Source organism: Melospiza georgiana, chromosome 2 (genome assembly GCF_028018845.1).
Source record: "Melospiza georgiana isolate bMelGeo1 chromosome 2, bMelGeo1.pri, whole genome shotgun sequence".
Taxonomy (NCBI): domain Eukaryota; kingdom Metazoa; phylum Chordata; class Aves; order Passeriformes; family Passerellidae; genus Melospiza; species Melospiza georgiana.
In genome coordinates this window covers 61,015,766-61,039,486 of record NC_080431.1, presented here as the reverse complement: position 1 = coordinate 61,039,486, position 23,721 = coordinate 61,015,766, and the positions used below count along the sequence as shown (strand labels likewise).

The following is a 23,721-nucleotide window of genomic DNA, read 5'->3' as shown; positions in this document are numbered from 1 at the left end:
ATAGCTATTCAGTTTTGTCTTGCAGGCAGCACTTTACCTCTTATAATTTTTTCCTTGCTATAGGAACATGTTTTATATACATGGTTTTCAGCTGAAGAAAATATCTTGATAGTGGAGGCCTCTGTACTCACTAAATTGTTGTGGAGGCTGTATTGCGCTTTGTAATGTGCTCTTCAGAATCACTACAGATTATTTCAGCTGTGGTTGTTAAATTAAGTTCTTTAAAGAAGGAGGGTACTGCTCCCTTATGGCAAGGACATACATTTAAAATAAATTTCTGCTTTGAAAATTGCTGTGTAAATTATGCTAGAACTCCATTTGCATGTCTGACCCTGCAGCTAGTCTACTTACCAGGATTATAATCTAGGCATGGTAGTTACTACTGTAACATTAACTTTCTTGAAAGACAAAATTGGTGGGTATTCTCTATTTTTTCTTCCTAGTTTATTTCCAGTAGGCTTTGAGATTAACTCTGCTTCTTTTGTCCCACTGAACAATTAGCTATTCAAGGCAGTGGAGGTCTCCAGTTCTAAATGCAGTTAGAGTTTGACTGTGACAGGCCAAATAGTAATGGTGATGCATGTCAAAGAGAGAAACCACACCAACTTTTAGAAACCATTTTAAATTTTGTCATATCTCGGATCCTTCTCCCTCCCTCTTCCTGGCTCTGCGAAGCAGTGCTTCATTTGTAGAATTGCCCTTTTAGGGAATACTTATTGTTGAACAAATGCAAGATAAATTCTCTGTTAAGAATTTAATGTTGAAGAAAGTGTTTCATCAAAACACCAATGTTTACAGCTGGCAGTCATCTGCCAATTTGACAGTTTTAGCCTTGTAGTTTGGAGTTTTAGGTTGCATCTGTGAATGTTATACAGTTTGTGACATATTTCAACTCAGAAAAGATGAATAGGAACAAAGAAAAAGCAATAAAAAGTTAATGGAATGTGGACTTCTGCTATCCTTGATTTTGATTTAAATTTGATGTGCAGAACAGTGACAGGACAAGCAATAGTCGCATCATTATTTGTAAGATCTGTTAAACAGAAGATTGCTAATATCAGCTAGCTGGAGATCATAGAATCATAGGATCTTTTATGCTGGAAAAGACTTTTTAAGATCCAGTCCAACTGTTATCTCAGCGCTGCCAAGTGCACTGCTAAAGCTTTTCCTCAGTACTACATTTACACAATCCCCCTAGGGATGGTGACTCATGCACTTGCCCTGGGCAACCTCTTCCAATGCTTGTCAGGCCTTTCAGAGGATCTCCTGGTGAATTGGAAACATTGCAATGTATCATCTACAGGGTTAAAAATGACATGCAAATGTAAGGAGCACTTAGAACAGGTTTTCTGATCAGATGAAGGCTGTGAAATGTTAGGTAGCCTTTAAATAGTGTCAACAGCAATTAAACATACTGAATTCTGTTAATGATCACCATTTCAATTAAGCAGTTGCACAGAATCTAATAAATGCTGGGAATTTTAGCAGTGTGATTGCTAAACTTAGCTTTGTCAAAAGGATTTTTTCCATACAGAAATAAGTTAAAAATATAAAATTTCTTTTAGTAGCGTATATATATGTAACACCTTGGTATTACATTGGTTTTATAGATCCACTAACTTCACCAAATTCATCCTTGTTTAATGACTTTGCTGCCCTCAGCGTATCTCAAAGGAGGAAGGTAGGCAACAACTAAATCATAAGTAGCATATTTATGTATGAGTTGACAGGGAAGAAGATCTGGAATAACTTGAAATACTGCATGAAATAAGGATAATTCTTCTGATGTTACTAGATTTATTTTAATGGGTTGCTGCTGATATAAATAAGATCTTACTACTTCGTTTTTGCTATATCAGATCAGACTGCTGCTGATAAGAAATACTCCAGGCACTTGTAAACTGAAGTTTATAGAATATGAAACTTAGTATGTAGCCCACTGAATTTGAAAACAAATTATTTTTATTCTAGTGAGGGACATGTGATCTGCAGCTTTTATGGGAGCAAGTTCAGAATACGTTAAGAATCAATTCTCCCATTTATTTGTACATAATATGATAATTAACAGTTGGAAATGCATTTAGGTTAAAAGACACTGTTATCATTGGGAAGCGAGGGTTTGGGGTTTTTTTTCCATCCCTCTAATTTGTATTGAGAAATCTTTCTTTTGCTGAGGGCTAGGCAGTATCTTCAAACATCTTTGACCTGCAGCTGTGCAAGTTGTGGTGTTTTCCAGCTATACACTCAGAGGCTGAAATAAGAGACAAAATTTTGATTATGTGAGAGTTTTGTCTCATTTTCATGAACTGTCACTTACCAAAACCAGACATTATCTTATCCCAACCAATTAAGTTTTTTTTTCACTGATGACTTTCATGTTCTCTAGTTCTCTAGCCACATTATCCTCAGCTTTCATGTAGTAAATAATGAAAGCAAGCTACATCAATATGTTCTGTGTTATTCCTGCAGGTGAAGATTGAGCTTAAAGATAATTGCTATAGCTGGTCCACCACACTTTTTAAAATATAAATGGGGTTGTTGAACATTAATTTTCTAATATTATGATGTCTCCAAACTACATGGAATATCTGCATTGCTCTTTTCCTTAATGCCAGTACAGTGTGCTGAAAGTTGGATGTAAAGAACTAAAAATGTGTTGCTTATCCACTTGCTAAGGCCGGTAAAAATGAAAAATAATTGTACATTCCTCCTTAACACAGGCATTGAGAGCCAATATATACACATGTGTTTGTATATACCTGGGTGTCAGTTTTTGCTTGTGTATGAACCACATGCACCAAAGAAAATAAGCTGTCAAATGGAAGTATTGCAAGAATGACCGCTGTCTCTGAAATTTGAAGTTAAGCAGTACAAAGTAGAAACAAACCAATTAATGTTTGCTTGTAAAGCACAAATACCTCAAAACTCAAATAGTATTTCACAGTGCTTTCTGACTTAATGCATTCTTTCCTCAAGAAAAAGAAGCAAATTAAGGCACTGGCTGCTAAAATAGTATTAAGAGTGAGTTTTAGCTGTGAAATTGATTAACTTGTTTTTTTTTTAGTTAGCATTTCAGCTATAACTGGCATTAATTGAAAGATGTTTGTATTTTTCTTTGCATATTAATTTATTTTTGTTATGACTGCTATTTTGTAATGTATTATTGTATTAAAGGTTGTTAAGTACTAGTAATGGGGAAGTTTTGATAAAATACTACTTGAGCTGTGTAAATCTAGGCATCCAGGCTCCCTCTATAGTCAGCACAGAGAGATGAGTAGTTTAAAGAAACATTTAGCTTTCTCTGAGAAAAATTCTTTGGAAATGACCAGATGTTGGTGATTGCTTTAAGTGGACAAAAATTTATGGCTAAAGTTATGAGAAATTAATACGTTTTGTGACAGCCTTTTGCTGCCAGTCAATACATTGCAAGTAGTTATGATGTAGTTTTGATATATTTTTAGTATTTTTATTACAATATTCAAATTGTCTGAAGTGATTTCCTTAAAAGCACTAAACACTTGAGAGCCAGGTATTTAAAACCTTGTGTGATTCCCCTCTACCCCAATAACTTGAGTTTGTTTAGAGCTTGAACAATGGAGTTTATTAGGCCACTGCTTGTTGCCTGCTGTATAAAGGGAGCCTTGGTGACTAGTTCAAATGTATGTGTTTACAACATCTACTGTTTGAAAAAGTCTCCATTATCTTACTGAGAGCCCAAGTCTAAGGTTTTGTTTGTTCTGAACTAGCTGGCAAAACCAGCATTTCCTTCGTTTATCACTGACTTGGAGGACAGATATAATACAGTCGTGGTAAGTGAATAAAGAACAATTGCTTTCTTTTAAAAATATCACAATTCTGATTTGTAATATTTTGAAGTATTAAGTTATTTGGAACTATGTAAAACCTGCATGTTTGTGTTGTGTAAAACTGAATAGTTTCTGTAAAAGCATGTACTATGTAGTTCTGTTAAGCAAGTTTATTGATTGTCTCTGGATATTGCTGATCATGTTATGCTGGCAGCCCTTTAATAATGGGCAAGCCATATGGAGAAATATTCGAGATCAATAAAATACTAAACATAAGTTGATGATTGTAATTCTGAATATCTATACTTTCTAATTAGGCAGTATTTTTGAAGCTAGTTAATATGACTGAGCTGTTTAATTTGCTTTTGATTATTTGATATTTAGAGCCATTCTACTTTCTGTTCAAAAAGTAAGCATAGTCCTTGAATTTTTATGAACATTCTCGACATAATTATCTCTGTTTAGAAGTTATTAAACTGCATTTCAATTTTAGATTTCAGGAAAGCTAAGATTACTGTTTAAAGACATTTTTATAGGATACTTAAAATGAAATCAAAGGAGCTAAGTATTTCAGTAGATGGAGCCTTGGTGGAGGTTCTGTCAACTGTAAAACCTTCTGGATTTACTGTCTGGTTGTTGTAACTCCACATGCAGTAAGACAAGCAACCCTAAAGTGAATTTCCTATAAGAGATTTTTAGGTAAGTATTAATCTACAATGCACAAATAGGATTTGTGAAGCATGGAACAAAAGCTAGAGTTAGTAATAGACTAACACCCTTTCCCAAGAATAATGATGTCATGCTTATTTCATTTTTTTGTCTTCAAATACATGTTATTCTTGTTAAAAATAGGGTGGCATTCTGAACTTGAATTTCCTGGATGTTTTTCCCGAGTTGACTTTAGCCGTTGTCTAGAAAAGTGCTCCTCTCTAAACCTGAAATTATCTGTTTGGAGAAGTTCTTGCTTTCATTTTGGTGGTTCTGGTAAACAGTTAATAAAAACTTATGTGACATAACTGATCAGAATCTGCTGTCAAGGACATGACAGGTTAATGCACTAAGACGAAAATATATTGTGAAACATTTGTTTAGAATTGTTCTGAGACTGTTGCCACCAATCCAGACTAAAAGGTTCCTGTACTTGTCACTGGTCAGCCTTACAGGATAGTGAAAAACAATTACTTTTACATTTTAATTTGTTTTTTCATACCTTCAATCCTCATGAAAACTAAACTCTTAAAAGTTTTTAACACTGGCTTATTTCCATTTCATTTTTTTAAATTGTTCAGTCATACGTAGAGGAGGTCCATTAAGGTGAGAATAACTTCAGTTCACAGAATGCAAGGGTGAACTCAAATTGCTGTACTGAACAACTCTATAAACACAATTTTATGCTGCTTTTTGTGGATTTTAAATAAATTTTTTTCTTGAATGCCTTCCATTGTTTTTAGGTGAGTAAAGGCAAGGACAAAACCTCTAGATTAGAAAGGGAAGTATAAAAGAGATTCTGAGTTCACCCCAAACAGGGTGCAGCTGTTGAGTGCCATCGGTGGAGATTTACAGCAAGGTAGATTGGACAGCAGACTTAATTTACTTTGATCAGCAGAGATAAATGTGCATAGAAAATTATTTGAAGCAAAGACGACCTATAAGCCTAGTCTGTATAAATGCAAGCTTTTTAATGAGTATGAGAAGAGTTTTACTTCTCAAGTTAAAATAAAACAATAAAGATAACTTCAGGTCCTGTAGATATTAAATTCTTAAGACTTAAGCAGTTGCTATTTTATTTTTGTGTCCTGCCTCCCATCTAGTTTTGTTACCTGTTGGAAACCTGTATTTCTCTCCAGCTTCCTGTTTCCAGCTCCATCTTGACACCTCTGATACCTGATCATTATCTAGCTCAGTAGTGTTCATTGAAAAGCTCTATGTGCCATGTCTGGTCTTGCTGAATTTACTTTTAATGAAAATGTGTCAAGACAGTTTTCACCTTTCAGAGCCTCCTGCATACAATGTCAGAAGCACGAATCATGTTCTGATGAGTTGAGGGGTAATGATCAAGCATCATGTCACTGTGTTCTGAGACAGAATTATGGCTGCACAGACTCTGTAATGTACCTGGGCTAAATTTATATTTCAAACCTAAATTTTTCTTCTGGGATTTATACACCCGTACTACAATAATAAAACATTAGAGTTGGTGCTAAAAAAAGTTGTTGCAGCAATGCAGAAGGACTGTGCTTTATGAGAAGACTAATGAATGTTTGTAGGTAGTACTGTGGTTTAAAATGTTTTCCAAGGATATAATATAATGTAATCTGCTTTACATTTTTTCTTGGAATAGTTAGTTATTGGAGTTGTTCCTTGGTTGTATGCTATTGCTATCTTAGATATTACTGTTTGGATAAATATGTATTTTTCACTTCTAAGTGTGTCATGGAAGAATATATGACTCACTTTTATTTTTGTCTGTGAATTAGTGATCATTATGGTCCATAAGTCAAATTATAAAAGCATTTCCCTTTAAAAATATGTAACACATTTTGCTGCCTCATCCTTTTGTGTATTTGAAGTTAAATCACTTCAAATGTAACTGATAAGCTGGATGCATTTGCTTACATTTACAAGCTTTGTTTGATTCTTGCTATGACAAGGTGTATGTAGTCTTCAAGAGTGATTTGCAGTAAAAAAAAAAAAAATTAAACTTGTGCACACATTAGTTGAAGGCACTATACAAGTATTTAAAATTGCTAGAAATTTTAAGATATTTTAGAAACAGCTAGGGATTTTTAGAAATCATGCCTATTAAAGACCAGAGTAAAAGCTGCATCAGTCTTTAACTCTCTTACTCTCTTTATGCACTTTTTATAAGTAACACAAAAATTTCTGTCCTATTAAAAGAAACCTTTAGACATTAAGAAAATCTGTGTTTTGCCTATAATGTTTAGTAGTGGAGTTTTTGAAAGTACATCTTGGGGTGGTGGTACTCTGACAAGTCTTCACTATAGTTAGAACTATCTGCTTTAATGGTGGAAGGAAAAAGTCTGCTTTTCCACCAGTTTACATCAATTGAACAGAGGATATTAATTTCTTAGTAAAGAAGTTTGTCAATATAATTAAATCCATGCTAGGATTTAAAGTTGTGGTAATTGATACCTCATCCCAGCATAACTATGCTGCGAAATTGATGAGAAAACATTTGACTGAATTATGTCAGTTCTGCTGCTTCTGAACTCTTCAAGATTTTCATGCCTTCAGCATATCTGCTCATGAAATAAAAGTTTTTAGTATGTTAGCCTGAAAAGTGTCCCTTGGTTATGGTGTGAAATGCCTGATATAGTGCCTGATCTATTGCGTCTCTAAAATTTGTTTAAACCAAGTATTTTTTTTTTTTGCAATGACCAGATACATTGCTCTAGAGTAAGACACATATCCATGCCAAATGTCACACTTAAGTTTTCTTCGGGTAGAAGAATACATCTTGTTTCTCTCTGTCTTCTGCTTTTCAACTAGTGAAATTCTGACTTCAGCCAAACTCAGGTTTTCATGAGCAATCTCGATGGAAGGGTGTCTAGTCTGTTGAATGCATATAAAATCAATGTATAGTATTCTAAACTCCAAACTTGTAAGCATTACAAATGTTAGCATAGTTGTCTTTTTTTCATAAGGGAAAAGCCCCTCCACCCAACAACAAATACTAGCCCACCACACAATTATTTTTAAGCTGTTGACCAAGCCCCAATTCAATTTTTTTTTTTTTTTTAATATCAAAAATTAAAAAATTGGTTCTGGCCTTCAGAAGCTGCGATTCAAAAAACCACAAGCGTAGTCTGCCTGTCTACCAGTTCCCGCTGCTTGTAATAAAAAAGGAAGAGTAGAGGGTATTTTGGTTAGCAATTAACCCAATCCATGTGAAGAGGTATTGCAGCTTTATTGGCTACAAAACTTAAACAGCTTAACTTCATTTAAAAGACAGTTTTTGTTTTTCGTATTAAAAGTCTGTTAGGATATTCCTGGTGACCATAACTCATGTTCAGGTGTAGCACTTAACTGCGCTCAGTAATACACAGTAACAGAGTTGTATTCAAAATTAAGGTACTGCTTAGCTGATTGTGCCTGTGAAGGAGCTCAATGACATATTGAAATTCATATCTATGGTTTGGTGTTTCAAGTACTGGCTTATTCCAGCTTAATCAATTGTTGAGTGAAAGTAGCAATAAAGACATCAAGAACCTCTATTTTGGTTTTAGTTTTAAAGGCATGATAAAACAGAAATTGCTCCTTTTTTAGTAGATTAGCAGCCTAGCTGAATGTTTAACCTCTTTTTCTAATGGTCTCTTTGCCATTAATAAGAAAAAAATATTAGACCTTTCAAAAGTGAGCATTGAAATTTAAAATTGTGTCTCACATAATTTTGGTAGTCCAGTAAGTAGTATGAGAAAAGTGTGCGTTTGTGTAGCTTTTTAAAATTTTCTGTCTGAGGATGTAGTATTTTTGTGTGTGTGTGTAGATGCAGTCAACTCACTGTACAACAGATGAGCCCTAGCTAACGCTACTGTGATACCTTTTAGCTGTAGTAATTTAGGGTAATGCTGCTTCATTTAACCTGTGATGGAGAAGGCTTAAGATGGCTTCTATTTGGTTTGATAGTAGAAGCACATAGACAGCATTACCATAGCTCAGACTCTTCACAATACTTTGAAACACAATAGCCTGCTCATGTGTTTGTGTGCTAGACTTAATTGGGTAGGTTTTGGTACTAGAAAGGGCTTGTAAATCTAAAATTGAAAGCCTGCTAGAGGTAAATGCATTTTAAGGAACAGAAATGTAATTTGGGAGCTGAGTGATCCTAAAAAAAATAAGTTGCAGTTCTTCAGTACAAGGGAACTTTGCAGTTGTGTAGCTTGATTTGTCAGCTTATCTAACTTAAATACTGCATGAAAGTCTTTAGAGTTTGAATGTTTGTAGATATTTTCTTGCTTAAATTTATTCCTCTGGGATAGCCATGGAACATCTTACACTAGAGGTCAGTTTAATCCTGAATTAGAAAAGGGAAATGTGATATTGCCTGCTGTCCTTGAAAAAGGAGGAACTAGGGACAAAGGCACTGTTACAACAAAGAGTAGGAAGAAAATAGTGTTGCTGAACACATTCCCAAGGTTCTTGTTGAATGAATGAGAGCCAGGTAATTAAACTGACTTGAGGAATCCTTTCTAGCATGGGCTAGTGAAGTTAAATCATCATTAGTAGTGTTCTCATGTGAAGATACTACTTAGGAGGGACTTGTTTCTGGAGTGTCTCTCTTTTGTTTCAAGTGTAATGCTTTTCAGACTTTAGGGGTTTATCTTTCCTAATAAATGTGCCAACCAGTAGGCTCCTATCATTAATTGCTGGCAGCAGCTTGGTTCTGCAGGGCAAGGGTTATAATTATTAGCTGTGGTTGAAAATGCTTGCCCTTCTCACCATGGGGAAAACTAAGCTGTTGCTAGCAATTAAAGGTAGTTAGCTGTTCCCTGCCTCATGTAAACATTTGCAGCCAGTAATTACTACACCTGAAAAGTTTTTTTACCTCATAGACTGTAGGGAATGCAAAAAACCAATTGTTTTTGTAAACATCCAAGAGAAATTGTCCCCAAGCAGAAAAGTTTGGTTAATTAGTCCAGATTGTGATGCCCTCTGTGTTTTAGGTAGATATATTTACATACATATATATATATATATGTTCAGAAATGATCAGTGGTTGATGAGTTCTGGCTCATTTTAAGGTGAACTGTTTGTGTTGCTTTATTTCCTGCTCTGTGTAGAGGTCAGGGCTATAGGAAGGTGGATACACTTACTTAAACTTCTCCATCTATTTGCTTTCCCTTCTGTTGAATCTGTCCTCTTGGCAGATACTGTTTTCTGATTACCTTTAAATTCAGATTGCATTTCTAAATCAGATCCAAGTTTGCTCATTGAGAACAAGTCTTATTTAGAATGACTTTGGTGCACATGGACTAAAATTTATTTCCAAATGTTAATATTGTCTATTCCATCTTCTAATGTCTAAATAATGATACCTTGACCTAGTTAATCCCCTAATGTTTTACAATAAGTAATGAAAGGAAAAAGTGTTTCTTTAGACTCATCTAGTGCTTAATTTCATTTTTTATTACAAGTAAGTAAAGAACTACTACTACTGGAACATGAATTCATATTGTCTCTATATGATCATTCATAAAGTCTAGAATACAGTTTCATCCTGTTGTCTGGAATCTGAACCCTGTTGTGACCAAAATAGCCTTCTTCCAGATGATTTGCTTATTTTCTCTTTTGTTTTGGTTCTCCTTTTCAAAATATTTGTAGACAACCAGTTACTATGGAAGATTAGAAGAACCGTTTGTGAATGGAAGTATGTTTGGGCACTGGTTTGTAGTCCAATAGTCTGAGGCAGAGTGTACCCCTGCACTTGGTAGAGCATGGAGGGAGAGAGAGAGAGAGGGGAAAGCTTCCAGGGAAACTGTTACTCTTCATTATATTGTTTCTAATAGTTGGCCTAAGAAAAATACATACTGTATTCAAACCCTGCCCTAAAGTCCAATCTTGCTTGAATGTCCAACATCTCAGCTCTAATCGCTCTGCAGGTTAGGATTTTAGTAGTCTTTCTGATTTACTGAGATAAGTTGCCCAATAGTTGAGTGGTTCTCCAAATAAACAACTAGTATTTAGATTTACCATGATCAGATGTGTGTTTGAAGTGCAGGAGGACTTTTTGCTGCCCATCACAGATTTCTAATTGGTATGCTAAAATTCAGTCTTGTTTATTGTTACTAAGTTTGGTTAACTCCTCCATAGAGTTTATTGCCTTTGTAGTTCACAGTCTGTGTTGGTATCCTTGGATGTTTTTTTCATTTTGTTTGTGGATTTTGCGGGTTTTTTGGAGGAGTTGGTTTGTTTGGGTTTTTTTTGCAAATGATGAAGTACTGTTGGCTCTAATGAGTTTTAGTTTTTTCCAAAGCTTTCAGCCTAAAAGGTTCTGGGGAAGTAGAGGAGAGAATCTGTTCAGGTTTTGGTTTTGCAGCCATTTTATGGTAGTTTTGTCCTGTGTTTTATAAATTATTTCTGTGTGAGTGGGAAATGTCCTCCAGTTAGATTCTTGCCTTGTTTCCTGAGGTATAATTTGTAAAGTGTGTATGAAGGTGCATGTTGCTAAGATTTCTAAGGTGCTAGGTGAAGTAGATACCTGAATAAAGGTAAGTTAAGCTTTGATTACTTAGAGTGCTCTATATTGAGATGATGGTTGCACTGTCACATAAAAATGCCCAAACAAAACCCCAAGCAAAAGAAAACCAGCCAACCTCTGCAATTTGATCCAATTGTTGATATAATTGGCGTAAAAGGCCCTGGTTTAAATATGCATAGATGCTAAAATCTTTCTTTTGATGCTATTTGCTATCTAGGTAGATACACATAGGTTTGAAAGCACAGAGAAATCTTGAAAACTTCTGTACATTACCTGTTTGAAAGTATTTAACAGATTTTCTTTTTTACAGTGTGCCTTTTGAATTTAATGTTCATATCATTCTTTATAAATAGTTCCATTTGTAGAGAACATTGCCAATGTAGTAGAAATGTCACTGTTAATGAGGTGCAAGTAATTCCTGTATGTTAACTTCCTCAATGTGTTTTATTTTCTCAATTTTATGACAGTTCCCAATGCATTTGTCATAGTAATTCTTGTCTGTTTTCACTTAAGACAGTAGCTGAAGTTATTTTTTTTAAGTAATAACCCAAGCAGAAATGTTTTTCTCACTGTTCTGCTGCAATTGGCTACTCAGTTTTACCTGATTTTTAAAAGCAGATTTTCAGGAGATGAGTCGTGGCAAATTTAAATTTAAAATTTGTTTGGTAGAAATTTCAAAGGAGATGTTCATTATTATGATGTGATTGAAGGTATTTATTTTGAAAACATGGATTTTTTTAAAAACAATTTCTCATTTGGACAGAATTTCCAAATTTATGTACATATTTCAGTGGCTGACTTCTAATGGATGGCTTTGCTTACAAATAATTAGTAGTCTCTGGAGTTTATTTTCTTCTAAAATTTTTTAAAGCATTATTTATTGTAACCAAATAGTCAGGATTGAAAGGAAACAGTCTCAGTTAAATTTTACTTGCAAATTGTTTCCTATTCCACCAATCCAAAATCATATCACAGTGCAATACCTATTTTAGTGTAGCTTTAGATGAGGGTTGTTAGGAGTGGCCTGGTTTCTCTGCTTCTTTTTCTTAGCCCAGGAAGTATCGACTGGGAATGCTGGATGAGAGGATAGTTCCGGTGGGATCAAAAGCAAGAAAATCAAAGAACCCTATTGGCTGTCTGGCTGACAGGTGTAAAACAGGAGTACCCATCAATATGGTTTGGTGGAACAGAGTCACAGAAAACAATTTACAGGTAAAATTATTTTTTACTAGTAATTTTTTCCGTATTTTGGATGTTTATTTTCAATTCTGGAAAATGTTAGAAAGAGTTATTCCAAGTATGAGTTAAGATCAAATATTTATTTTACATAATTGACACAGTGGTCCTCTAAGAGTGATTTGGAGATATTTAATTAGCTTTATCCATTGCTGAGCTATGTACTTTATTTGATTTTGGTATAATCTGAGGAGAAGGAGCAAAAGTAATCATTTAATGTATTTTAAAAGCAAACAACCACAGCCTTTAATTCTCCCCTGAGGAAGATTTTTACTGGTAAAATTAGTGATTGTTGTTAAAATGATTGACACAATGCAAATAGATGATGCCCTCAGTACAGAATTTGAAGACATTGCCATCATGAAGTATGAATTGCCATCAGGAAGTATAAATTCTTAATTTTTATGTTTGGATAATTTATACTTCTCAACTTGTTTTGAGAAGTGTATGCTACTCTTACCATTATTTAACTTTATGCCTGAATCTTCTTCAACTCTGTAAGAGGGGAGTGGTACAGTTGGATTTGAATATCTCTCTACCGAAGTAGTAGGTAATCCTTGGGATGAAAATGAAGGATAATTCTAGCCTAGGATGAATCTGCTTCATGTCCCTTGAAGTGGAATTTAGGTGGAAATTATTACAGTGATGGGAGCTGTGCCACTGCTGCTAATACTGTTTTCATCACTTGTGTAGTGCTTTTTATTCCTCAGAGATTGCTATTTTAGTCTTCCTATGACCGTGATGTTATTTTTAGTGTTTTCTAAGTGAATGAAGTGGGTAAATTGATAACAGACCTGTAATTAGAACTTGTGGCACTTTAGGATTTTCTTTCAGTTCACTGAATTTCTGCCATGTAAGGGCCAACATGGCACTTGTACGAGCACCTTTCCACACTGATACTAGTTTTGTGATATTTGATGTTTGAACATCTCTGTGTTACTGAAATGAGCAGTCATGGGCAGCGTGATGTCGGCAGCATGATGCTATGTTGGTTAGGGACATTTGGACCTGTCTTGGCCCTTTTGCTGCTGGGGAAGCAGCATAGTCACTGAGGGAGAAAAGATGAAGCTTTAAGGAAACATTGGTAGAAGGACCAGGTAAGCTTGAAGGACAGTGGTGAGACCCTGTGAAGAAGTACTGTTTTGAAGGGAAAGAAGATTGACCAACTCAATTTATTGTGTGTATCTTAAAGTGAATGTAAGTTGTAATTAAAGACAGTTGTTTTGAGAAGAGAGAAGCAGAAATTTGGTTTTTAGTTTTCAGGTGGACATGAATGGGCAAAAAAAGTCCTGTTTGCACTCCTGTCCTCTGTTGTTTTCTTGCTGTACAGTGATGCAACAAGCTTTGTTGTTAATCTACTCCATTTAGATTAGACAGAAAAGGACTTTATGCGTTTGGAGGCTGCAGAGGCAGGGGCCTGAAACTTGAAGCTTCTTGCCAGGAGCAGTTGTCTTCTCAGTGCCTGTGCACTCTGAAGTGTTGTTCAAAGTGTGGCACAGGGAAGGAAGCTCAAGGTCCCCATGCTTTCTGAGGTTGGCAGTGTTTGGGACTGGCTGCAGAGCACATAGCTTTTGAAGGGTACAGTTCCAGGCTCCTTTGTTGCACCAGAATCCTGGCTACATAATTGATTCAAAGTATGTGTGGCTGAAGATTTTGTATTACATGATACAGTTGTGTTGCTTACCATGGAGATGTGGGCTTTAACAAAGCATGTATAAGCACATGTGGTGGAAATATGAACAGAAGGATGTGCCAGCCATAATAAATAGAATTGGAGGAGAAACAGGAGGGATTGAAGAGCAACTGTGGAGTCCGGCAAGACTGAAGAAGGAAAGGTGTTAAAACTTGCATTGTAAAATAATTAAACTGTTACTCCTGCATGGCTATGAATTTATAATCCCAATCTGTTTTGTTTAAATATGGTATTACACTTAAATGATTGAAAGTGAAGTCTACAGAGTGAATTGTACTCTGCATTAAAAGAAGAAGAAAAGACCCAAATCAAAGTGTGTTTTATAGTGATGTATCCTACCTTTTATTAGGAAATGTCCTGAGCTACTATGCTACCACATGATATATATTATAATAGCAAATGTAATCCTCCTTAGAATAGTAGAGATTGATACATTTTAGCTATACAGATTAGTTCTTATTCACCATCAAAACATGATTTTTTGTTTCTTGAGCAAAAATTAGTAATAGAAATGAAGTTTTTCAAGCATGTTGCATTAGGAGCAGAGACCTCTAAAATTTTAGATGTTTTTACAGTACTTCAAAGGATTTTTGCTAAAGAAACATGAAAATATTCCAAATCTAATTTTAAAGTTTACTTTTTAGTGAGATCTACTTGCCAGTTGTAATAAGACTTTGCTAATAGTTTTGTCTGAGCCTGTGGGCTGGTTTATGAACCAATAAATCTTTAGCCAAGTAATTTTACCCAGTTTTAATTAAATTGGCTCTTAATTCTTCTGTGAGAGCAGTAGAGTAACATAAATAATGATGTTGGCAAATTGAAATTTATTAGAGCCTATTGTTGGAGTGATGTGATGACTTGTCACAGTAATTATAATAATGTAGCATGTTACACAAATTCAATGGTGGGATAGCAAGATTTGCTTTGAAGTCCTTGGCAACATCCCATGTCTTCTGGGTTGCTCTGACATCACAAAATGCATATTTTCCTGAAGTTATGGCTCACAAGGAGTCTTTGGAGGAGTTGCAACAATGCTCTGTAAAGTGAATCTCCTCATATAGAGCCTCTGTCCATTAAAAAAACAACAAAGAAACACCAAAACCCAACAACAGCAACAAGATAACATGTTAAACTCAAGAAAGACTTCTGCATGTTTCTGTATTCCTAAGAGATACTGTGAAAAGTGTGCCAAAAATAGACTGGTAAAGGAGTGCCCTGCTGTATAGCATGGTTGTGGGTTAGTAGTAGTTTTCTGTAACCATTACACGATTATGTAATTTGGGATGTCAGAACAGATCAGCATAAATTTGGAAGTGAAGAAGAACATAAAAAGAGAACAAAGAAGCTTGTATGCAGTTTCTAGCATGGTAAGTACATTAGCACATCCTTCTGAAATCAAATGAGATTGGCCTACTTTTTGAGTTAGGTAGCTGGCTTTGGGCTTTGGTTGAATGAGGAACCAGAACCAAGCTAATGAAGTACTATTACTGTACAGCTGTGTTGAGAGATGCTGAATGAGAAATGAGAGAGAGATAGAAGAGTGGTTTACAGTATTCCTGTGGGATCCCTGCATGACTTTCCAAAGGCTTCATAACTTGTACATCCCTGTATTCAGCTCACTTCTGTACTTAAAGGCACTTTGAGGATTCATTTATTAATTAGTACAGCACTGGGGCCTTACAAGTTTATCACTGAGGAGCGTAAAGACAAATCACGTGTATCAAAGTTTATAGTTGATGAAACAGTAATTTTGATTTTATTTCTGGATTACAGAAATCTGTTGTGTGCAACTCCTTAACATACAGTAATGCCACATGCTGCTGTGTTGTCCTTCCTGTGGTGGTCTTCAGCTTAGGTCCTTGGCTTGCTCTTTGCTTTCATCTGTACATTCTCTTAAGGAACCTTTAATTGTTCTGGAGTGGGGTTTTTTTTTTTTTGTGATACTCATAGAATATTTTTTCCTCCCCTCCATGCTACATTAATTTTATTTCATTTTAATACCTATAAAAGTCACCAGACAAATTCTGACCTGACTGGTGACACAAATGAGTAGTTTAATAGTCCTGGCCTCCTTTTGTACTTTTTTGGTCCCATCCTTAGTAATTGCATCATGGCTAAAACCAGCCTTTATTTGGACTGTATTTTTTTCATTGTGATGTACAGAAGTGTAGGAATTGTTTTTGTAAGTGGAGCTGGATGGACTCAGTGTTTTTTGGTCTGTCTTTGGAAGTTTCTTTGCAAAGCTGACTGAAAAGAGGCATGGACATAAAGAATCTCAGAGGGGGGTATTTAGATGAAGTTTCTTCATGGAATCATTCTGAGAATGCATAATAAAGAAATTCAGGTAGTAATTAGGGAAGTTGCTTTACTGCTTTAGTTTGTGGCATCTTTTCTAATATATTGGAAGAAGGTGGATGACATTTCAGTTGGCAAGGTTGAGAGGAAAAGGTAATGATGGCAATTTTAGCAAAGGTATCAGAAGTCACCTTAGGTGGTTTGCTAGAAATACATACAGTAGCTGACACAGCTGTACTGCTTTCTCTTTTATGCTGTTAACTGAAGACATGTTGATTAGCTTTTTGAAATTTTGTGTGTGCCTTTTTATGGGGCATGTGCATTTGAAACTGAAATTAGACTTATTTGGTACAGTGCAGACAGTGCTAGTAGGCTTTTTTTATTGTTTGGGGTTTAGAAGTACATTTGCTACTTTTTAACATCACAGTATTGCATAATCATTACATGATTCTTGCATGTCCATTCTTCTGGTTACTCTTGAAAAGTAATAACAGTTTTCAATACCCATTTTCTCGACATATTTTACCAATCCTGATTTATTCTGACTTAAAATTTTAAGCCTATTCTAGCATGAATAAGTTACTTTATTCTGAGATGAATAATGAATTAATAATTAAATGACATTTGTTTAAAAGCTGTATACAAAATTTAAACATAATACAAAATGAAGAAAATGTTTTCACGAAGAAGATCTCTAGATTATTTTCATTCTTATAAAAGTTTAAATTTTTTTGTCATCTTGGGAAGTCTTTCAAACTGTCATCTTACAGTTTTTCCATTAGAGTCTGGTAGGACTTTAATGGAAAAACTGTAAGAATACTCAGTTACTCAATTGGGTTCTAAAGCATGGTTACCATTTAAACAGATTTTCAATCTTAACATTGATCTAGATGTAAAGCTAAAACTGGAATTTATACTTTGTATTATGAGTTGACAGAATGAAAGTAGGATGTTTTGAAGCCCAAGAATATAATACTTTGAATCATTGGCCACTAAGAATGAGGCTTTCTAATTTTGGCATATTTGCATGGTCATTGCTGTAAAATGGTTATCTACAAAGATTCAAAACTAATTAAGATATTAAATATTAAAAAGCTAATAGTAATATTATGTTGCCTCACTTAGTTTGGTCACTTGATCTGGCCTCATTATCTTAATTATTTTCATGCAAGAAAACTGTTTTCAGAAAAATTAATATTATACTTCAGATAAAATGTTTTCCAAAGCACAGAAGAACTTTTTTAAGAACTGCAGCGTCACATAGATGTAATGAATTCAAATGTGGAGTGGGGCTTAAGCTTCAAATTGTCTGACAGTATTTGCTGGGTTTGACCACTAATCACTAGAATTTGCTGTATTACTTTGATTTGTTTATTGTGGTTACTGACTGTGGAACTTGAGTATTTTTCTGTATTTAGAGAACAATTTGAAGATGGGTCTTAAAATTGTAACCAAAAGTTCAATCACTTTTTTTACCAGTGGGAAAAGTCTTGAATTGCAGCTTCATGTTGCATCTCAGCATCACAGAGAGGTAAAACAGGCTTTCATAGTGTAGGGTCTGTCTTCATGAATTAGAGCTGTTTACTCATACACAACATTTTCATCAAAGTTATGTTAAAACAACTTCATCTTACTCAGCTTTGATGCTTATCCTGAATTGTGATATCAAATAATGGAATGAAACTGAATTTCCATCAGACTTGACCCATTGTAGTTTGTAATTCAACAGCATAAACCAGATCAGCCGTAGCAGATTTCTGGGTTTGACTCTTTCACTTGGATAAATTAAAACACCTCCCAGTTAAAGGGGAGCTCTTTCTTTAAGTGAAGCTGCATTTAAAATTTTTGACGATTATAGGTAACTTTTAGTAGGTAAGTACCTTTTTGCTAGTAAGTAACATTTTAGTAAGTAAGTGACTTTTAGACAGGAAAACTGGTCTATGAAAATTGCAGAATGTGATTAGAAATAAGAAGCATCTCTGTGCTGTAGGAGTTTGAATCAGTAGGTGAAAATTATACGATGGGATTTTGGAAAATCTCTCAGTTGCTCTAGGAAAGTCTGAGTTACCTTCCAGAAGGTGTCTTTTTCTCTCCTTGCATGCTTCTAATGGCATGTCCCACCCTTGTCACCTTGACACAGTGTTTAGATGTGATAGAGCTGTGGATGTGTCATTGCTGCTTTTAGCAGTGGAAAAATGTAGATCGTGTAGTTCCTTGGAATTGTGTTCTTCTAGCAAGATGATGTAAATTCTGTCCCTTGCTCTCCCAGTTGTTTTGTTTGATGGCTATTTAGGTCTATCACTGTTTGGAAAAGTTGTACTTCACCACCTTTGTAATTTTCTTCAGTTTCAGTGCAGATTTCACTGAATGGTTGCATGCCAGTTTTTATCTAGAGGAGCACTATTCTTACATATTCCTGTACCTAAATTCAGATAAGTCCAGAATATTACCTTTTGAGTATAAATGGGTCAGTTACATGTTTTCAGTCTGTATAATTCAACTTATAATTTGTTTTGCTGTATTAGTGTACATCTTAACATGTTTTCCTGAAGTGTAATTAAAGAGTTTTAAAACTCATGGAACGCTTTACCCATTTAAATGTTTTACTTCACAGTCAACATATTTACTTGTAGCTGTTCCTTCAGTATTCAGAAACATGCACACGTAAGGTGATAAATAAGGTGGTAGTTGGTATCATAAAGTGGATCATGGTTAAAATTTACTGCCTGATTAAAGGTAGAATATTTTTGCTATTTGCTTTTAAACCTGGACATCCTCTTTATTTAATTTTACGACTTTGAGAACCTTCTTTTTCACTGCATAGAAATACATTAATATTGTGATATTTGGCAGAAATAATCAAATAAAGGTATTAAAACCCAGTTAATGGAAACTGTTCCCAAATGCTTTCTTCACTGATGTTCACACTTCACTTCTAATTTGGCACGAACTTATTTCTCTGATGCCGCTTTATATTGGTAAAATCAATATTAGTAATTGAACTAACAGTTGATATATTTAGTTATTTTAAAATTGCCTGAAACCAAAGTAGTCCAATATAATTTTCTGTAAAAACCATTATGGATTATCTTAACAGTACTCCTTGTCTATTGGGAACTGTTGCTGTCTTCTTATTTTACTTAACTTGTTTAGACAGTTTTGGGAGGTACTGTGCAGATTACTTAATAAACTAAATCCTGTAATTCAATAATCTTCAAGATTTTCAGTGTGTTAATGTAATAATTGATTTTATTTCTTGACTTAATGTAGTTTTTGTTCCACTCCTGTCATTTGTAATTGTCTGTCCAATGATAAGTGTTTTGCCTTCAGAGCTCTAACTGGGATTTTCTTTTTCTAACCCTCTGTGCCCTAAATCAAACAAAAACCTCACCTCAAAATAAACACCACGATTCCAAACTACAAAACTGTCTGTTACTGATTTTAATAGAAATTAAAAATTGCTCTTGTATTTGTTTTATGTACTAACAAATTGATGATGTTTGGCCATCATTCTTCTTCTGTTTTTTTCCATGGCACCAAATTAGACTTTATTATTAAGGGTGCTAGATAAATAAAACAGGTAATTAAAGCAGAAGTTACCTTCACAGAAAAGCTAAACATACAGATCTATATGAAATAGAGGCAGGGGTGACTTTTCTACTAGGAATCATTTTTACTCCTTTAATTGGAAATTGCTAGTTGGTTTGAGACAAAATTGCTGAAGTCGTGGGAGAACAGTCTGTGCAGCTGTGGCAAAGCTTTCTCAGTGTCAAGTCTGTTCTCCAACTTGTAATGTAATGCTTATGGAAAGCCTTTTGCAAAATGTTGTATGAATTTGTAGACCAGCTGCTCATATGGAAAGTTTGCTTCTAACACTTCAGACATAAGCTTAAAACATGTCTAAATTTGTTTATGCAGACCAGCTTCCAGTATTCTTTGTTCTCTTCAGTAAGCTGTATGTACTGTAAAAATACCCCTTGTACTAGTAGGCCTGTCTAGAAAGTATTTTCTACCAAATAAATCCCTTCTCATTTGAAATAAACATTGAATTTATTATTTGTTTTTAAACAGACACCAAATCCTTCTGCAAGTGAGTTTATTCCTAAAGGAGGATCAACCTCCAGGCTGAGTAATGTATCCCAGTCAAGTATGTCTGCCTTCTCTCAAGCCTTGTTCTCTCACCCCTCCATGGGAAGTCCTGCTACTGCTGGGTTAGCACCAGGTAAGTTGAGAGTAATGATTTCTAGTACAGTGTGCTATAGGTGTAGCTACCTCCTACTTCAACTCTTAATTTTAAGGCAATCATTAAAAAGCAGAGGAACTTTGGATTTATATTCCAGTAGTATGGAAGTCACACTGCAGGCTGTGAAATATGCTCAGCCACAGCAGCTTTGAAATTAACAACTTACTCTGCTCTTTTTGGGGAAAAGGGTTGCTGAGTTATCACATACTGTGTCCTGAGTGGTTCCTGCCAGAGCAGTACCCGGAGAGGATTTATACTATCCATGGTCTAGAACTGCATTATAGTCTACAATGTGTATGATCTTGGTTTACTGCACACCAATGTGCTCTTTTTATATGTTTCTAGACTGTGTGATGTAGAAGTATTTTTTTGTTATTAATGAGTACATATGAGGATTTAAAAATCTGGATTAAAAACACAAAGTAGAAGACAAGCTAATTCTATAATACTGTGCCTTGCAAAATAGTGTTAATTTTTATTGTATCTGTCACATGTAATCTCACTTTTAAGACTTCTAATTTATAGTTATTTCCCGGGTTTAAAACTCTTACTGAAATGTGTCCCATGCAGTTATGTAATTGAGTGGCAGATTTTTTTTTTTACACATTTGAAAAGTTCAAGCCCTTCATGCATCTTTTAGTCTTCTGATCTTAAGGTGTTAACTTATTTAAACAAAATTATTAGAATTAAAATATTTTTAGTATATAGCTATCAGCAAATCTGGATATTCACACTGCAGATTCTTTAATGAGTTTCTGTATGTACTTAAACCTCCAGAAGTCTCTTGTGGCTACCGAGAGCCATTAGGTAATTGCCAAAAGGCGGATGGACAAATGCTATAAATGATTTTTTTAAACATCTATTGGCAATTACCATTTATTAAAATGAACTTCAGTCTTTCTTGATGCCAGTGTCAATGTGAAAGAAGCCAGCATTAAGCTTGCATGTGAAAACATAGAGCAGGCTAGGACAGATTGATACTTCTGCTGACCAAATGAACGTGTTGTGGTACTGTGTCTGCTTGATCCTATATTGTGCTGTACCGTCTTACTGGAAAACTGTTGTGTTTATATGCCTCTCAGCCTTGTCACCTGGATTGAAAAGTGTATAAAGGATTAAATAGAATACAGTAAAATGATCTACTTTTGGAAAGTGTCCAGTGGGGTCTCAGAGGGATCCTTCACAGTCCAATTTCTTTACTATCTGTAAGTAATACTTGAAAGGATAAGTAACACTGATGAAAGAAGTTCACACAACAATTTCAGGTCCTAGAAATAAATACAGATACCAATGCTGCATACTTTCTAGCCCCAAATACTATTGTTTGTTTGTGGACAAGAGGGATGGGGGAGTGTTCATAAGAGAGAACTTCAGGCAGAGTTGGCTTGTTTCCCTGCTCTTCCTGTATAAATAAAATGAAAATATAGTTAAAAGTAAGGACCTTGGTTGGATTCTCTGAATTTTTCTAGAAGCGTTTCTTCTTTCACTAAGTGCAGAATTCTCTGAACCTAAGTGTCCTATGTAAATACTGCTCACAGACTTTTATTTTTATTTAAATGTCAACATTAAAGCTGTCAACAGGATCCATGCACAAAAATTCCTGTTACCTCAAGGTCAGCTAGGAGGTGCTCTTTCTAAAAAATTAGGCTCTTAAATAAGAAAGCAGTATCTTTGTGTGGGGAAACTTCACCACTTAGATCATACTGGGTAACAGAATGAAAAAATACTGAAATACATTCTGAAGTTGTCATGAAAAAATGGTTGAGATATGTTAGTTTTCAATAAGTGAAAACAAATTCAAATAAAAGCCATGTAAAGAGTTCATAAGAATTTTCCTTTGAATAAAGATAAGTCTCCTTCTAGTTAAAGGGTGAATACTCTCCAGTAGAATAACTTTGCGGATTTAAGTATTTATGTGAGATTAAGATTGCTTATTGTAATTTACAGGATACTGGAGGAAGTCAAAATTTCATGAGAAATAAGGAAATGTAGTAGGAGTATTTAAGACTGCTATAGTTTTATTCACCCATAACAAAGTAGGTAAATTATGAAAACAGTCCTTTGATTTCCTTCCTGATGATGAAAAAATGTAAGTTCTTTCACATATCTAATTTCTGAGATTTCCCGAAAGGTAGGTGCAAATCAAAACCACTTTTGACATCTAGTATTTCTTGTCCTTCGGAAATAATTTGTTCTGCCTGTCTTGTCAACAGTACTGCAGAAATACTGAAAAATATGACAGGGGAAATGTAAAATTCTTTAGTGGGTAACTTGTTGGATCCATGCCTGACGTATTGATTAGAATGTAGCATGGAAGAAGGTTACTCCCACATTCACATGTTTTTTTATGTAAGTGCTTTCTAGGGTTATCTCAACATGAAGTCATGTTCATCTTGGTGGCCTTTAATAGAGTATGGAAACAGAGTGATATGAAGTGTGATTTACACAAGTGGTGGGAGAAAATTGTTTCACTGAAGAGTTATAAACAGATCTCATTTACCATTTCCAAACTCTTTTTCTGTAAACTCACCTGAATACTACCTTATTGCTCCTCCCTTTCCTTGCTAGCAAACACACCCTGTTTGTTATTTGTGTGGGAAATCTAGTAAGAAGTTGACGATCTTCAAATAGCGCTTTTTCTTACAAGTTTCTTACCCAGGCCTGCGTAGCTGTGTTAGAGTATTAATGCCATTAAATATGCAACACAGTGTATGAAAGAAATTCATGAATGTCATTGAAGTGATAAGACATGATTGCTGTGTTGAACTTGAGGGAGAACAGATGTATAGCCCCCAGTAGTGAAAAATGTCTCAGTTATACCTAAAGAATGATGCCTTTGTTGCTGATGGAAGTGACAGCAATTTGCTGTTGCTTTTGTATTTAGTTCAAGTCAGATTCTGAGCTATGCAGAATGTAGGAGATGCCGTTTCTGCTGCCGGTCTGAACCTGCAGGCTTAGGAGCCAGGAGTGTGAAGGTGCTGTGCTTGTGTCCAGTTGACACATCTCCATTGTGATGAGCTTCAGGATTGTAGCTCTCAGAGCCCACAGTCCCAGCTGGAGATGGAGCACTTTCAGCTGAGGTGGTTTGTGTGGCTGAAGGCCCCAAGAGCTTCCAGCCTCTTGGATCAAATGTGGTGCAGAGGAAGTCATACAGCTATTCCACAATAATGTAAGAAGAGAAGAAGACAAAGAGACTTTATTAATCTTATTTTCCCAATTGAAACTGAAG

The 23,721-nt window shown here is 35.1% G+C and overlaps 1 protein-coding gene across 4 annotated transcripts in view; it reads left to right on the top strand.

Moving 5' to 3' along the window:
* The window catches only part of PAN3 (poly(A) specific ribonuclease subunit PAN3), a 79,375-nt gene that overhangs the window by 22,670 nt on the left and 32,984 nt on the right, over positions 1-23,721 (top strand). For 3 of the 4 annotated variants that reach the window (XM_058044951.1, XM_058044952.1, XM_058044950.1), the window contains exons 4-7: positions 1,611-1,681; positions 3,747-3,809; positions 12,076-12,237; positions 20,321-20,471. In XM_058044951.1, coding sequence (XP_057900934.1) covers positions 1,611-1,681; positions 3,747-3,809; positions 12,076-12,237; positions 20,321-20,471 — 447 coding nt within the window. The remainder of the gene's footprint in view (positions 1-1,610; positions 1,682-3,746; positions 3,810-12,075; positions 12,238-20,320; positions 20,472-23,721) is intronic. The other variant, XM_058044953.1, reaches the window with a different exon arrangement.